The 17699-nt window shown below is 44.4% G+C and overlaps 1 protein-coding gene across 1 annotated transcript in view; it reads right to left on the bottom strand.

The window, feature by feature from the left end:
• The window catches only part of GPD2 (glycerol-3-phosphate dehydrogenase 2), a 139403-nt gene that overhangs the window by 8178 nt on the left and 113526 nt on the right, over nt 1–17699 (bottom strand). Inside the window, exons 10-16 of the mRNA XM_015411566.1 lie at nt 14980–15114; nt 14544–14719; nt 13173–13304; nt 11677–11835; nt 10045–10157; nt 7108–7186; nt 6902–7000 (exon numbers count right to left, since the gene is read on the bottom strand). Of these exons, the coding sequence (XP_015267052.1) occupies nt 6902–7000; nt 7108–7186; nt 10045–10157; nt 11677–11835; nt 13173–13304; nt 14544–14719; nt 14980–15114 (893 nt within the window). The remainder of the gene's footprint in view (nt 1–6901; nt 7001–7107; nt 7187–10044; nt 10158–11676; nt 11836–13172; nt 13305–14543; nt 14720–14979; nt 15115–17699) is intronic.

Genomic DNA, 17699 nt, shown 5'->3' with positions numbered 1-17699 from the left:
TATTTTGATAGCATTTGTACTTTTTAAAACCTGTGCAGATGTCTAACATCTTTTTCACTTCTGCCCCCACAAAATTATGTCCTTGGATTTTTAGAGTCAAGGGGGCAATTCACAGAACAGTTCAGATATCATGGCCACCTCATGGTTTGGCCATCAGGAAAACACTGCATATTTAGGCAGTCCCTCCTTTCCCCACATGCAAAGGTCCTCTTCTTCCATTGCCAGTCTGTGGTAACTGCAGTGACTGATCGAACATGGAGTAGCCATGGTTACTGCTAACTAGAGCCTGCCACCAAACCAAGAATCCACTTGGATTTATTTATTGCTCAAATTTCTACCCTGCCCTCCCAGCTGAGGCCGGCTCAGGGCGGCTTACATAAAATCAGCATATATTTACAATAAAACATTAGAACATTTAAAACAATGCTAAAACCAGTTGACGATAACACAGTAGGTGCTAGTATTGTTGTTGTGGATCAACAATGGCTACCATATTAGCTCTTTCTTCCCATAACCGGCTCCTAGGTCTTCTTCAGGTATCTTTCAGGCGGCTGGTACAGGCTGCTGTTGTGAATTCCAGAGACAACAGGGCTTCTAATCTTTCCACCACCAGTTGTTAATGATGTTTAACTGTAGTGGCAGCTCCAAAAGCCTGGCGGAAGAACTCCGTTTTACAGGCCCTGAGGAATTGTAAGACGTTCCGCAGGGCCCTGATTTCTTCTGGGAGCTCATTCCACCAAGATGGAGCCGCCACTGAGAATGCGCTGGCCCTGGTTGTTGACAGACTGGCCTCCTTAGGACTCGGGAGGGGCAATCGGTTCTGGGCCCTTGAACGCAGTGCTCTCTGGGGAATATGTGGGGAAAGGCGACTGCCTCAGATATGTAGGCCCCTGACCATAAAGGGCTTTAAAGGTAAGAACCAGCACCTTGAAACGAATTCGGTATGCTACTGGCAGCCAGTGCAATGCCTTTAGCACAGGCTGGATGTGCTCCCGAACTGGGAGTCCCATCAGTAGCCTGGCCGTAGCATTTTGCACCAGCTGCAGCTTCCGGATTTGAGACAAGGGCAGCCCCATGTAGAGAGCATTACAGTAGTCCAATCTCAAGGTGACCATTGCATGTATCACTGTTGCCAAGTCATTGTATTCCAGGAAGGGAACCAACTGCCTGATCAACCAGAGGTGATAAAAGGCTGATTTGGCAGTGGCTGTTACCTGGGCCTCCATCATTAAGGAAGCATCCAGGAGCACTCCCAAACTCCTAACCTCCAGCGCTGGCACCAAAGGTGCCCCATCAAAGGTCGGAAGTGGGATCCCTACCCCCGGACCGCCCCGGCTCAGACAAAGGACCTCCGTCTTCGTCGGATTCGGTTTCAGCCGGCTCAGCCTAAGCCAACCAGCCACAGCTTGTAAAACCCTGTCTAGATCTTCCAGTTTGGAGGCAGAATGATTCCCCAACGACAGATAGAGCTGGGTGTCATCTGCATACTGGGCAATGCTCTGGGCAATCTGGGCAAGGGGGCGCATATAGATGTTAAAGAGCATCAGGGACAACACTGCCCCTTGAGGCACTCCACACTCTAGTGGGTGCCTCTGGGATAGTTGATCCCCTAGTGCCACCCTTTGTCCCCGACCTTGGAGAAAGGAGACAAGCCCCTAAATCCCAATCTTGGTGAGGCGGTGGATCAATAGTTGATGGTCGACCGTGTAGAATGCTGCTGACAGGTCTACCAACAGCACTGCCGATCCGCTCCGATCCAGATGCCTTCGGAGGATGTCCGTGAAGGCCACCAGCGCTGTCTCCGTCCCATGTCCCGGGCGAAAGCCGGACCGGAAAGGGTCTAGGGTGGAAGTGTCATCCAAGAAGCCCTGTAACTGTATGACCACAGCCCTCTCTATTATCTTGCCCAAATAGGGCAAATTGGAGACCGGCTGATAATTTGCCATGGCTTTTTCAAGAGAGGGTGGACCACTGCTTCCTTGAGTGCCCCAGGGAACCACCCCTCCAGGAGGGACTTGTTGACAATCTCCAGTAGGGCACCTCAAAATCCCTCACGGCCAGCTTTAATTAGCTATGAAGGGCACAAATCAAGGGAGCAAGTGGTAGGGTGTACAGTTTGGAGCAACTTGTCAACTTCCTCTAGGCTAAGCAGGCCGAAATGATCCATAACCCAACTAGAAGACGTGCATGGGACCTCGAGCTCGCTCACGGTATCAACTGTGGCAGGGAGATCATGGTGGAGGGAGAAGACTATCTGCAAAATAGCACAAAAAAGCCTCACAGCCCATGTCCAATTCCCTAGCATTTGATTTGCCTTGTGGCAGAGCATTAGTGATCCAAATCATTCTAAATAATTGGGCAGGGCGTGAGCTTGCAGATGCAATCGCAGATGCATATTCTCGCTTAGCAGCTTTGACTGCCATCTCATATGATCTCATGAATGTCCTATAAGATGTTCCTATAAGATGTTCATCATGGGCACGCCGCCACTGTCTCTCTAGCCATCTTAGCCCTCGCTTCATCAGCTGCACCTCCTGGGTAAACCATGGAGCGAGCTTGGAGTAAGGGCACAGAGGGTGTTGGGGGGGCCATCTCATCAATGGCTGTCAAGAGTAGGCTGTGCCAATCCTCTACGAGTTCATCTAATGAGTCACCAGGGGGCTTCAGATTCCAGAGAGCCGTCTGAAGCCACATAGGCTCCATTTGGCTCTGCAGGCGAGCCAAAATAGGCTCGCCGCCCAAACAGGATTTCAGTGAAACATTCAGATGGGCCTTCAAGGCATGGTGGTCCGACCAAGGTACTGCTGAGGCAGTAATCTGGTCAACTGTAACCCCGCTGAGAAAATCAAATCAAGTGTGTGCCCAGCCTGGTGAAATGGGAGTCGTCACAAGTTGAGAGAGTCCCAGTGCCACCATGGAGTACACCAGGTCTGTTGCCTGAGTAGAGGCTGTGTCATAGGCATGGACATTGAAATCATCCAGGCTGATACAGCCTGTACCAGGTACAGTAGGCTACCAGCTGGTGCATTGGGCAGTCGGTACACCAGCCAAATAGCCACACTCTCCTCAGCTTCCCACACTAAGCCGGCACACTCTATGCCTGTGATCCTCAGTGGTGGGAGCGCCAGTTTGGTGTAGTGGTTAAGTGCACGGACTCTAATCTGGGAGAACCGGGTTTGATTTTCCACTCCCTCCACTTGCACCTGGCTGGATGGCCTTGGGCAAGCCACAATTCTGGCACAGCTGTTCTTGAAAAAGAGCAGTTTCTGTCAGAGTTCTCTCAGCCCCACCTACCTCACAGGGGGTCTGTTGTGGGGAGGGGAAGGGAAAGGAGTTTGTAAGCAGAGCGGCTTGGGTAGTGAAGGGCAGGGTATAAATCCAATCTCTTCTTCTTCTCTGAAGGAGTAAGCCTCCTGAATGAATAGAGCCACTCCTCCCCCCCGCCTCCTAGTCCATGATTGGTGGAGGACTGAGAACCCGGGAGGGGCCAGCTGGGAAAGAGCTATGGTCTCCCCCTCCCACACCCAGGTCACGGTCATGCACGTCAGGTCTACATTCTGCTCTTGCAGAAAGTCCCGAAGGACTGTGGTCTTATTGTTTATAAACCTGGCGTAACACAACGCCAATGTCGGGGGGGGGGTCAATCATCCTAGCCCCACCACCTACTATCCTTGGGATGGGGACACAGACTGGAAGGGGGCCGAGCTTCTCTACTTGTCCATCCCCTTCCCTTGACTCCATGCCTGGGGCTACTGCTATACTTTCCCTTCCCCAGGAGCACTGGAATCACTTGCCCGGTCATCATCTCGCCTGCTGGTTTGCCAGCTGATAGCCAGCTATGGGCTTCAGGCCAACTAACTTTAATCCTGACCAGGCTAATCTTTCAGCGGTTAAAATAAAATAAAATAAAAAATAATTTAAAAAATCTTTCAGTGGCAGACACTGGCTGCCAGTAACTCCTTAATTCAGTATAACACACTTTATATGAACAGTTCAAATTACCCACCCTTCCTATTAATCCAGTAGCCTATCACTGCCTTTTTTGTTTTTCTTTTTTTTCCCCAACCCCCCATTATATTTGTGGGGGTTTTTCTTCTCCCCCCCCCAAATCAGCTTAGCCAGCAATTCAAATATGAATTTGGTAAGGCTAATACAAATCTGTGGCACATTTACTTCAGGTGACTGGATACCAAATTAATTAATTGATTCATCAATTACAGGGCAATTAGTAATCAATTCATTCAACCAGTTTAAACCCATAATTAATTGGAAAACTAACAACATGCAACCAGTTTATAATTTCTGTTCCCTAACCCAATTAACCAAGTCTAAACCTGATAGTTCCCTATGGCTAGTCATCTGTGTCTGCTGCAGATAGTAGTCTGGTTCCGGTTAACTGAGCTCAGCAAGTCCAGTGGTCTTCCTTAGGTCAGGTTAAGTTGTATCCCCTGGGCCTGCTCTCCGATATCACATCAGTGTCTACGTCTGTCCACCCCTCCAGGGCCATCCAGGCCAGCGTGTTCAAGTCCTGTGGGTCTGCCAGTCCCTCAAATCCCAATTTCTCCACTATTTGTGCACCGCCGCTGCCCTCGATGGTAAACCCAGAAGGAAGGGGCACTGTCCAGATCGTGCTATCAGTAGTCATCCAGTATATTCAGGTTCAGGCGGAAGGGCACCAAAGAAGGTAGAGACCCTCTTTGGGCTCCCTGGCCCCCACCTGAGCATCTGGAGCACTCCTACAGGCAGTGGCCATGGCAGGAGCCACTGTAATAGTGAGTGCAAACAAGTCTCACCAAAATGGTGACCACTCAGGTGGATCGAGGCTGGCGGGGTTGGCAGAGCCCAAAGTGCCGTGCAACCGGCTCACACGCTCTTGTTGTGGGCAGAGTTTTTACCTGGTTCCGCTGCTATCCCTGCCAACGTTGGGCCAATCCAGAGAGCCCGGGAGCAGCAGGTGTCGTGCCAGGGACTGTACTGGCAGCCGCGCTGCTATTATCCTCTTCATGGAGAATAGATCTATCAGTGGCTACTAGCCATAGTGACTAAAGGGACCCTCCACAATTAGAGGCAGTAACTTCTGAATACCAGTGCCAGGAAGCAACATTAGGGGAAAGCCTTGACCCCTATGCCCTGTTGTTAGCCCTCCAGAGTAACTGGTTGGACACTCTGTGAGACAGGATACTTTCTTGTTCCTCCACATATGAATCATTCCTTGATTACATCTACATGTCTCTACAAGGTAAAAGCTGGTAGCACCTGGGGAGGGTTAGTATGACTTCTGAATCATCGAAGCATCTGTCACTGAAGTCAAAAAAGAAAAAACTGATGTGGCACTGAAAGTCTAAAACACAGGCTTGCAGACTTCACCCAACAAGAACTCTGCTCATATAATGGGGTTTTAGCAGCACCCCTTTGACACTGCAACGTTGCACACCTCTGAAAAGCCTGTTGTGACAATTGGGAGCACCTTACTAGTGTGGTGGGGGAACATTGTAGCTGGAAGGAGAAATCCATGGATATTAGGAAACATGCCCTTCTGCTATTAGAGCCAGTCCTTCAGATCCAAGTCTATGTGCTTGCCCGGAGAACCATTTTGCACACACCAACAGCAGCATTTTGACCAGCAATTACTGCCAAGGAACCCTGAGAATATTCCGGTCTGAAGGAAATACCTATGTAGTGCTTCATCTGTCTGTCTGTCTGTCTGTCTGTCTGTCTGTCTGTCTATCTAATGCTGTTGTAATCTTTACACCAACTTGGTAAGGTAACTTGGCATTATTATTCCCGTATTGCAGATGGAGGATGGATGAGAGAGCGTGAATTGCCAAGACTACACGGCAAGTTAATGGCAGAAGAAAATCATAGCTCAGTCTCTTGGCCACTGTGTTTCACCAGTTCTTATATAAAGGCAGTCAGGAAGGCCCCACATTTCTAATGTTCCACAGAACTCAATTGTTTAGGATGGTATTTTTTATAAAGGGAATAGGGCTGTAGTAAATGGAATTTAATATAGGAAGTAAGTTTGTAGTTAACTGCACTTTTATATTTTTTCCCTTGCCTATATGCATTGTTTTCTAATTTTCGTAATCCAGTTGTTGCCTTGTTTATGGTATGGTATGTCTTATATTGTGTCTTTACTGCATTATTTTTCTAATTTTGTAATTTGCCTCAAGTGTCAGCAAGAAAGGTGGACTATAAGAACTGTATACTTCAAGGACTTTGATTCCAAAGCCTAACTGCATGTAATAAACAGGTTAGAGGCTGGAATGACATTAATTGCTCTCATAGGAGAGCAGACTGAGCACCCTTCACATAAGGTGACACGTGCTGACTTGTATTGTAGATTTCTCACCTCTACTCCACTGCAGCCCCTGAAAGGCTACTTTGACACCATTTAAAATCCTTCCTCCCTTTTCTAATTCTTCTGGAAGAATGATGCCAAATGGCCCACTATATTTTTGGTCTGGAACTCTACAGTACTTAAGGACGATAGTAGAGATGAAGAGTGACCATGCCACTCCTCCCAAGTAAAGCTTGGGGCCAATCAATACGTGTCTGAACCAAGCCTCTGTCTCTCTTCCCTGTTATTTTACTCCATGAAAGCCATATCACCATCTCATGTCCAGGGAATCAGAGGAAGATACCAGGGAAAAGGTGCACACTGAAGGTAGAGATATCAGACAGAACAGTGTGCCTTATTTTCTTGAGCATAGGAATATTTATTTCTTTGAACTGAATCTAATATTTTTTTGACCTTGTGTTATTGTAGCATGTTTAGGAACCACACATGAATGCATATGTAATTTTCCAATATTGATGAACTTTGCAATGATCAGTAATGACATAACCAAAAACACTGACTCTGTGCTCTTTCCATTATATTTTTAAAAGAATCACTCACCTGCAAAAACTCATTGAGTTCAACCTGCCCATTTTTGTTCAAATCCACCTCATTCAAAATTTCATGGAGTGCACATTCATTAATCTGAAGGTTGATGCTCTAATAAAATATAGGGAAGAATTAAAAAACCATGCCTGAATTAACAAAAACACTATTAATATCACACCAGGAAAATCTGATATAATTTAAGGTAAGTAAAATGTTACCTCTAACACACGCTGTACGTCCAATATAGTAATAAAACCTTTGCCAGCCTTATCAAACATGTGGAACCTCTTTTTATATCTGCAAGATTGAGAAAGATCTACATTGAAAAAATAACCAGCCTCACCTAAAGCCATGAGATGTCCCCGCTTTATTATACCCGTAAGCTGATAGCTGTCCCAGTATAGTATCAAACTCTGCTGCATCTACTTTCGAGGTTTATTCATCCCACAACTTTCCCCAAAACTGATGCTATACCATCTTGACTTCTCCATATAGTGGGCAAGAAAGAGCCTATACCTAGGGGAACGGGTCACAGTTTGGCAACAGCACACAATACTTTGTACTCTTAAAGTCACATGTTTAGTGTCTGCAATCTCCAGATACCGTCTTGGAAGTTGCATGGGGGGGGGGGGGGGGGCTGAAGCCCTGAACAATGGGGCTAGTTGTTGACCAATCCTCTGAGAAAAAGGACTGCTTCATAAGTTGATCCCACCAATCCTGTATTAGGATACAAATTTAATAATGCATAACCCACTCAGTCTATCAAGGAGCAGGAAAAGAAGCATTCAAAAAGTGACTGTGAACATATCAAAGATACTGACAAGGCAGCATGTTCATTAATACCAAAATGAAATAAAGAGGGCTCACCACTGTAATCCAAGCTCGCTTGTCTGTAGTTGCTACTTTCCCACCCTGCCTCCTTGTACATTATACCCAGATCTCAGAGATGAATATGAACTTGTTTGTCCTCTATTTACCTCTCAATATCCATTGGTGTCAGAGTGATTTCACCATGATCCGTCAATTGCTCTGACCGTACCTTGTAGCCCATTTCATAGTACAGGAACTTCTTCGCTTCTGCAAGCTCTTCCTAAACAAGGGACAGCAGCACAGTATCTCAGCTCTAGGGTAACAGCAAATATTTACATTCTGAATTTTTTCCTTGCTGTAATGTTTTATTGGCTCCTTTCACTTAATTATAATTGCTGGTCCTTAGAGGAATATCAGCAGTTGATGACCAAAAAGTGCTTAAAGGTGAACAAGGTAATTAAGATTAGGCAGCATTTCATGCTTCAGCTAGATCACTGGTTCAGTTGTACAAGCGTTGATTATCAAGCAGTAATTACTCCGAGAGACGTGCAAGGTAAAGGTTTTCTTAGGGCTGTATCATGCCCTCAGTCCACACATGCAACTCACAGCGATACCAGCAAGACTTGTGCTTGCAGACGAAGGGCCAAGAGATGGCCTTTAATTTAAAGCAGGTATCTTACGGCTACAATAAATATCCTAAGTGGCGTCAAATCGCAGATTTTAATGCCAAGCCTCTGGCATTTGTTGATTACTCTCTTCAAGCTGCAGGAGAGAAAAAACTATGCCGGGAGTTTGTCATCTTCAAATCACCTACTCTATTCTGAAACTTTTTTTAAATATGCCAAAAAACCCCAACATATGCAGAGGAAGAACCTGTAGATAAAATCCTTTACTTTGGCAACATAATCCTTTCCACAGGATACATAACTAATGGCACACAAGTCAAATATGTTATCAGAAATGTCTTAACACATACTGACTTCCAAGTACATTAAACAAAGACAAAGGAGACTCTGCCATTCAGACATTTTCAATCCCATCAATAGCTATTAACCATAATGATTAAATGGAACCTAAATGTTCAGAAGCGAAGCCCTCTAAATACATGCCGGGGGTGTGTGTGTCTGTAGCCACTGTACCCTAATTGCTGGACTTATGGGTGCATTTGGTTGGTGCTATGTAAAACAGGAAGCTGGATGAGATGCACTACTGATCTAATTCAGCAAAGTATGTTTGAATTTATCTCCACTGTGCCCAGAATTTGTGGAAAAGATGGAGTGGAGGGCCCAGAAAGTCACAAAGCCCTGATACACACATAGTTAGTATTTGCAAACCTAATTAAAGGGAAGGCAACCATTAGGTGCAGGAAGGCTAATTTTAGCAAACACAATGATATGCATCCAACCATACAATTCCTCTGACGGAATGGTATTTCTGTTCAAATAAGAGGGTGTAAAGATTTCCATCAATTCTCCTGCCCCACTACAAGCTCCCATCTTGACCCATGTGGTTTTCCTGATGGTCTGCTCATACCCAGGAACAAAAATGGGGAAGGGTGGGTGCTTAGTGGACTGCAGCAGGAGAAGGAAGCTGAAAAGTTCCACTCCCCAAAGTGCACGGATAATTAGAAATATGCCACTGCGTAAACTGGTTCCCAGACTTGGGCAGAAAAGGAATGCATAAGGCATTCAGTAAACTCAGGGACCCAATTCCCTTCTTCCTTTCCACCACCTTGACCTGCACCTCTGGAAAAGGCCTTGTTGTGAAACAAATGACTTCCTGTGTACCTTTTTCTTATGCTCGCTCCATTTGAGCTTCTTCCCCATGATCTCAATGATTCTTGGTAAGGCTTCCTCAGCAGCTTGGACATTCAGGAAGGCTAAGCGTGTGCGACGAGCAATGATATCCACTGCAGTGCAGGCATATTCCTGGATTGCATACTCAACCTGCAATATTTGAATGGACAATTCTAAAGGCCAATTTAATTTTAAGAGTCTGGCATAAGACAGAGAAATTAACACTGGTGGAAAAGTGCAATGTATACCAACAACAGTTTAAGATGAAGTTATTCCACTGCCGAACGTCAAGTGCATACCATCTGGCCCATGTAACTATAACCCACTCAGTCTATCAAGGAGCAGGAAAAGAAGCATTCAAAAAGTGACTGTGAACATATCAAAGATACTGACAAGGCAGCATGTTCATTAATACCAAAATGAAATAAAGAGGGCTCACCACTGTAATCCAAGCTCGCTTGTCTGTAGTTGCTACTTTCCCACCCTGCCTCCTTGTACATTATACCCAGATCTCAGAGATGAATATGAACTTGTTTGTCCTCTATTTACCTCTCAATATCCATTGGTGTCAGAGTGATTTCACCATGATCCGTCAATTGCTCTGACCGTACCTTGTAGCCCATTTCATAGTACAGGAACTTCTTCGCTTCTGCAAGCTCTTCCTAAACAAGGGACAGCAGCACAGTATCTCAGCTCTAGGGTAACAGCAAATATTTACATTCTGAATTTTTTCCTTGCTGTAATGTTTTATTGGCTCCTTTCACTTAATTATAATTGCTGGTCCTTAGAGGAATATCAGCAGTTGATGACCAAAAAGTGCTTAAAGGTGAACAAGGTAATTAAGATTAGGCAGCATTTCATGCTTCAGCTAGATCACTGGTTCAGTTGTACAAGCGTTGATTATCAAGCAGTAATTACTCCGAGAGACGTGCAAGGTAAAGGTTTTCTTAGGGCTGTATCATGCCCTCAGTCCACACATGCAACTCACAGCGATACCAGCAAGACTTGTGCTTGCAGACGAAGGGCCAAGAGATGGCCTTTAATTTAAAGCAGGTATCTTACGGCTACAATAAATATCCTAAGTGGCGTCAAATCGCAGATTTTAATGCCAAGCCTCTGGCATTTGTTGATTACTCTCTTCAAGCTGCAGGAGAGAAAAAACTATGCCGGGAGTTTGTCATCTTCAAATCACCTACTCTATTCTGAAACTTTTTTTAAATATGCCAAAAAACCCCAACATATGCAGAGGAAGAACCTGTAGATAAAATCCTTTACTTTGGCAACATAATCCTTTCCACAGGATACATAACTAATGGCACACAAGTCAAATATGTTATCAGAAATGTCTTAACACATACTGACTTCCAAGTACATTAAACAAAGACAAAGGAGACTCGGCCATTCAGACATTTTCAATCCCATCAATAGCTATTAACCATAATGATTAAATGGAACCTAAATGTTCAGAAGCGAAGCCCTCTAAATACATGCCGGGGGTGTGTGTGTCTGTAGCCACTGTACCCTAATTGCTGGACTTATGGGTGCATTTGGTTGGCTGCTATGTAAAACAGGAAGGTGGATGAGATGCACTACTGATCTAATTCAGCAAAGTATGTTTGAATTTATCTCCACTGTGCCCAGAATTTGTGGAAAAGATGGAGTGGAGAGCCCAGAAAGTCACAAAACCCTGATACACACACAGTTAGTACTTGCAAACCTAATGAAAGGGAAGGCAACCATTAGGTGCAGGAAGGCTAATTTTAGCAAACACAATGATATGCATCCAACCATACAATTCCTCTGACGGAATGGTATTTCTGTTCAAATAAGAGGGTGTAAAGATTTCCATCAATTCTCCTGCCCCACTACAAGCTCCCATCTTGACCCATGTGGTTTTCCTGATGGTCTGCTCATACCCAGGAACAAAAATGGGGAAGGGTGGGTGCTTAGTGGACTGCAGCAGGAGAAGGAAGCTGAAAAGTTCCACTCCCCAAAGTGCACGGATAATTAGAAATATGCCACTGCGTAAACTGGATCCCAGACTTGGGCAGAAAAAGAATGCATAAGGCAATACTCAGTCATTCAGTAAACTCAGGGACCCAATTCCCTTCTTCCTTTCCACCACCTTGACCTGCACCTCTGGAAAAGGCCTTGTTGTGAAACAAATGACTTCCTGTGTACCTTTTTCTTATGCTCGCTCCATTTGAGCTTCTTCCCCATGATCTCAATGATTCTTGGTAAGGCTTCCTCAGCAGCTTGGACATTCAGGAAGGCTAAGCGTGTGCGACGAGCAATGATATCCACTGCAGTGCAGGCATATTCCTGGATTGCATACTCAACCTGCAATATTTGAATGGACAATTCTAAAGGCCAATTTAATTTTAAGAGTCTGGCATAAGACAGAGAAATTAACACTGGTGGAAAAGTGCAATGTATACCAACAACAGTTTAAGATGAAGTTATTCCACTGCCGAACGTCAAGTGCATACCATCTGGCCCATGTAACTCAACTCTCACTAAAATTACAGTAAGTTTTCTGCTTTTCCTTTTATTATCCTGAATGAAAGGAAAAGATACATTTGGAATTGTGGAACAAAGTTCAAGTCCAGTGGCACCTTTAAGACTAGCAAAGTTTTATTCAAGGTATGAGCTCATACCTTGAATAAAACTTTGCTAGTCTTAAAGGTGCCACTGGACTTGAACTTAGTTCTGTTGCTTCAGACCAACACGGCTACTCACTGGAATCTATGTATTTGGAATTTTGGCTTGACCAAACTTTTCTTTTATCAACACATTCAGAATTTATAACTCCTGCTGTTTTCTGAGACGGGTTTTTAATTAGATCAGATACAGGTCTCCTGTAAGTAATAGCAATGCCCTTCTAAAATTTTTAGATGTTCCGCCACCTCTGCCTCACTAGGTATAAGCCATCTTACTCCTCCACTTCCTGTGTCCTTTCTTCCCAGCCCCCTCAGGCTCCTAAGGGGATTGCCAGCTTTTCAATGAGCCTTCAGAGCAGTTTGATGCACAGACAATAGCAAGCGAAGATACTTATGTGGTTTCTGGACAAAGCTGCTATATACTAAAGTAGAGTTGATTGGGCAATTTTCCCCACCCAGGTCAGCTGGCAAACCTAACTCTTATACATTTCCTACCTAGATGCACACGCACAAGCATACATGCACATTTTTGCTGCTGCTTTTCTATCCAACCTGCCCATACACCACTACAATCCCTCCCTCAACTTCTATAGAACACCCTGTTCCACATCTGTCCCCCAAGGGAAGAAACAGGGCTAGGAGATTAAATAATAAGCAGCATTTATCCAGCACTTTAGTGGGGTCGGAGCACTGCACATACATTATCCCAACAACTTTTACAACTGTATAGCATAGGTCAAGATTACCACCCCCATTCTGCAGACAGACACAGTATCAAAGGCTGAAAGACAGCAGCTTGCTTAGAGCCATCCAATGAGCTTACGGAAGAGGAGAGGAGTTCTGAAACAAGCTCTTTCTAGCCCACAATTCAGTCTCTACATTACAGTTCTCAGTTATGAGCTGCAACTTTCTAAGAAGATGGAATAAGCTAAGCTATACATCTTCGATTGCAAGAAAACAGCACATTTAAAACAAATCAATAGCCAAGGGCAAGGCCTGGAAGCCTCACTGTCATACCTCAGACTCAATGTAAGGAAACTCTGATACGAGCCGTTTTCCAACAATCGGCCACCTCTTCCCAGTAACCTGGGCTAACTTGGCCACTTCAAAAGCCTTGTCTCCATACGTAGCTGCAAGATGCTGAGCCACCTAAGGAAATAAGAACATGGTGAGTGACTGCTTTACCAGCTGGCGTTTTCTGGAATGCAGGTCAATCTCAACGTGAGCCATTCTTGTCAGTTCTCCGGTTGCCTATTAACTAACAGACTGAAGAAGGTATTAGATTTGGATGGGGTGGGAGGCAACTCATCACGCTGAGAATGCTTAGACCAGCGCTAATGCTGCTATGCATGTATCAACAGAACAGTGACTAATGATGCTTCAAGCTTTCTGCTACTGTGTACACTTTGGAAGAATAGATTTGCCTGGGGCTGGGAAGCTCAAAGGCTCAAGACTGTCATGGTTACGAAGAAACACATATGTACACACAACTAAATTGCAAACTAAAATCTGGGAAATTGGACAACAAAAGAACACAGCCATTTACACACACACACACAGATTAGGATTCATGGTCAGACACCATGATTTCATCATCTTGAAATAACAATTATGATCCATATACGAAATTAGGTACAGGCCTGTCAACTCCATGTCCAAAAGAGGTTGTTTTCAGTTGGAGGAGAGAGAAAATATAGCATGCCCATCTACTTCAACTTGTTCTCTTCCATCCGACTCTTATTAACCCTTCACCAAGCCAGACCAATAATTCTTTGCTAGTTTTGACAGGCCTCAGAACGTTCTGAGAGCCAAACTACAAACAACGTTGGGAATTGGTCATGAGATCCTACCATCTTCTGAGTTGAATGCTAAAAGCAGCCATGGTAGGTTCCTGATATGGATTGGGGACATGACAATTGAGAGGAGAGGTTACCTCTTTCCCCTCCAACATATTGCCCCAATGAAAGGACTCCCTGCTTTAAGCCCCAAGAGAGGGGAAGAAAAGAAGTACCTGTTTAGTGCCTGCAATTTTTTTTGTCTGTTGGAGCAAAGAGAACCTGGGAGGGCAGGGGAAACTTTTTGATCAGGGAAAAACAGCACAGGGATGGGAGAGAGGGTTAAGCCCCCCCTTTCCCAGCACCATAGCTACAATCTACATTAGGGCCCACCACAGCTTTTTATGACTGAATTACATATCAGGGAATTAGAACATGGACCTCCAATTTAGCACATAGTTTAGATCTCAGGATAGCCAGAGCAGAGGAGGAGGAGCTACCTAGGCATAATAGGCAGCTCAGTATACTCACTATCATCAACACCCAAGATCTCTACTGTTGTCACAGGTTAAGTCTAGTGGAACAGAAACAGTCGTGCACCACAAAGCCTCACCTCATTTTCAAGTCCGTAGTCCTGAACCAGTCGAATATAAAGGGTAGGACTCCAGCCATTTGCACCCTGGAGAAAGAGTCCAACTGTCTTACATGAATCTGCATGAAGGTTATGGGCATTTACAGCAGCATCAATGGCATCCTGAGCCATTGAGCGATAGGTTGTCCATTTCCCTCCTGCAAGTAATAATTTACAGCATTAACTGTGTGCTCCCACAGCATACCCATTTCTCTATTTACCTTCCAAGACTATTTTATTTAGAACATACAGAATAAATTACTAATTTAGGCTGCCACCTTTAACTGCCCAATAATTGTCCTACTTGTTCGGAATTGAAACCTTCTGTTTAAATATAATGAAAACATTGAAGTTACACAACAATTCAAGTATTATCTATTGAGGACATGGTAAAGAGTAGAAATGAAGGACAAATTACCTGCTATAGTCACAAGGCCGCTGTCACTAACATGGACTACATGATTCCGAGATATGGACTGGGTGTCTTTAGAATTGGGATCTGTCACAAGAGGGCGAATACCACTCCATGCTGCAAGAACATCACCTCTCCTCACTGTAGGCAAAAGGGGGGGGGGTTCCATCAGAAATGACCTCTTGAATGAAGTTAAAAACAATATTTTTAACGGGTACAAGAAGAAAGCACACCACAAATCTTTAAATGTTATCTTGAAGAAGCATTATTGCTAGCTGTGAGGACCCCTTCTCAGGTAAAGGGAACCTCAGGAGCCCAATCCTTTCCCAACAGGTAAGAAAGAATGGCACCAATAGCAGGGTTTAAAAATGAAATACGAGGAAAGATTTATTCTTAACGAAAGGCAGGGAAATGGGAAAAGGTTTTATAATAGCAAACAGTTGGCAACGAACAAATGAAGTTATACAACCAATAAACTAGGGTTCCCCTGATTAGGCTCTGAATACCAACTAGCCCCTGTGTGAGTGGATGTCTCTTGTTTAACCTGGGTCTGACCTTTTACTCTGACACAACCCTTCAGTGGAGTCTGCTCTGCCCCTCTCTCTGGGACATCCTGCCACTGTCTCCCAGACTGAGTGTTTTCTCTCTGAAGGCAGCCACTCAAAACGCCCCCTCCTCCATTAGATTCACTCTCTCCAAAAAGAACCCCTCCAACCACCCTTCCAACTGACAGCTCTCCTCCCCCCCCAGCCCCCTCATGGATGCTTCCGTTGTCCTGGAGGCAACTCACCAATCAGAGTGAGCCTCTGCTACTACCTCCCCTCAGAGTGGTTTTTCATAGTTCATCACACTAGCTCTACAAATATTAATGACAAAAAGATAAGAGAAAAAGAAAGGTGCAAGTCTAATGTAATTGCATCTCTTGATGCAATAAAGCCTAATACTAAGAACCATACGATCAAATTCACAACACTGTAATGAAATTAGGGGCTCACTCTTATCAGAAAAGGGGTGATGGTGGAGTAATTTAAACTAATAACGAAAACCTCCCAAATCTGAACAATCACTTTGGTCTTTCTGTTACGGTACCTTTCCATCACTGAATGGTTTTAAAATCTATTCCCTGCAAACCTTTAGAAATTGTATGCTACTTATCCCAGCCAAGTGGCTGACTGTATAAATTTACACTGACCTTTAGTATCTTACCTGTAACCACACATCCCCATGTACAAATACTGCTGGACCAGAAAGTTAACTTTACCACACAGCTCTTAAGTATGTAGCTCAAAACTATTTCACTTGAATTACCATTGACTCATTATAATTATCAGTCACTATTATTACTTGATATTTCTGGTCCACCTTACCATTTAAAACAGAACTGATACAGGTGACATCTTTGTTTATTATAAAGAACTCCTAACGCACCAAAAAACCCCATTTGCTATGCTTGTTTCCAATCTTCTATTTAAATATTTGAAAGAGACTGAATTAATTTTTCTCCTCACACACAGGGATTACATTTTTCAAAGCAAGAAACTGCAAATGAAATGCTTATGCTCAACTAAAATACACAAATTAATTAGGCTTTTGAATCCAATGTAAAATTGAGTATTATATCCCTAGTTAAAAATTGTTACTATACAGTAAAATAGTTCCATGATATCATTTGCAAGGAATACTCCCCTGGAATATTCATATGCAAACACATAATGTTTGCCCATTCCAGGCTGGCACCATAATCACAAACACATTGATTTCATTGGAACTTACTTTCAAGAAATACATTTAAAATTGCCATTTTAGAGATAATTTTTGAAGTTTCATCATTATATTTACAAAACTCTTTTGGAATAAGTAACTGGAACACAAAAGGATATGATAAGGGGAGGATCATTCACATCATTGGCTAATAGATCTGGGATAACAACTGGGATAAACACTTGATAGAAGAAGAAGAAGGAAGAGGAAGAGGAGATTGGATTTATACCCCCCTTCACTACCCAAAGGTGTCTCAGAGCAGCTTACAAACTCCTTTCCCTTCCCCTCCCCACAACAGACACCCTGTGAGGTAGGCGGGGCTGAGAGAGCTCTTGGCAGAAACTGCTCTTTTTCCATAACAGCTCTTATCAGAACTATGGCTTGCCCAAGGTCATCCAGCCAGGTGCAAGTAGAGGAGTGGGGAATCAAACCCGGTTCTCCCTGATTAGAGTCCGCGCACTTAACCACTACACCAAACTGGCTCTGGTTAGAGTGAAATAAAGAAAAACAGGTTGCTTACCTGTATCTGGTGATCTTCGAGTGGTCATCTGTGCATTCACACCCATGGGATCTAGTGCGCACGCGCTGGATCGATCGGTGCTGTAGCAAGCTCTTTTAACGGATTTTCGCACCCAGACCTCGGGCATGTGCAGGAACCCCACCACGCATGCCCAGAGGGGTGGGCGCGGACATCCCGCCAGTTCCTTCAAACCGCCGCAAATCAACCCCTATTGAAAACGTAGAAGCTGACAGCAGCGGGGAAGGAGGGCGTGTGGTGTGAATGCACAGATGACCACTCGAAGATCACTAGTTACAGGTAAGCAACCTGTTTATCTTCGACGTGGTCTCTGTGCTTCACACCCATGGGAGATTAGCGAGCAGTGGCCTACCTGGAGGAGGGTGCTGGCAGGTCCTTACTGTGTAGCCAAAGACAGAACGTGACATCCCATGTTGATATTGGTGTT

Source organism: Gekko japonicus, unplaced genomic scaffold, assembly GCF_001447785.1.
Source record: "Gekko japonicus isolate JY-2015 unplaced genomic scaffold, Gekko_japonicus_V1.1 scaffold6, whole genome shotgun sequence".
NCBI lineage: Eukaryota > Metazoa > Chordata > Lepidosauria > Squamata > Gekkonidae > Gekko > Gekko japonicus.
The sequence above is the reverse complement of the archived record's forward strand: the minus strand, read 5'-3'. Positions and strand labels throughout refer to the sequence as shown.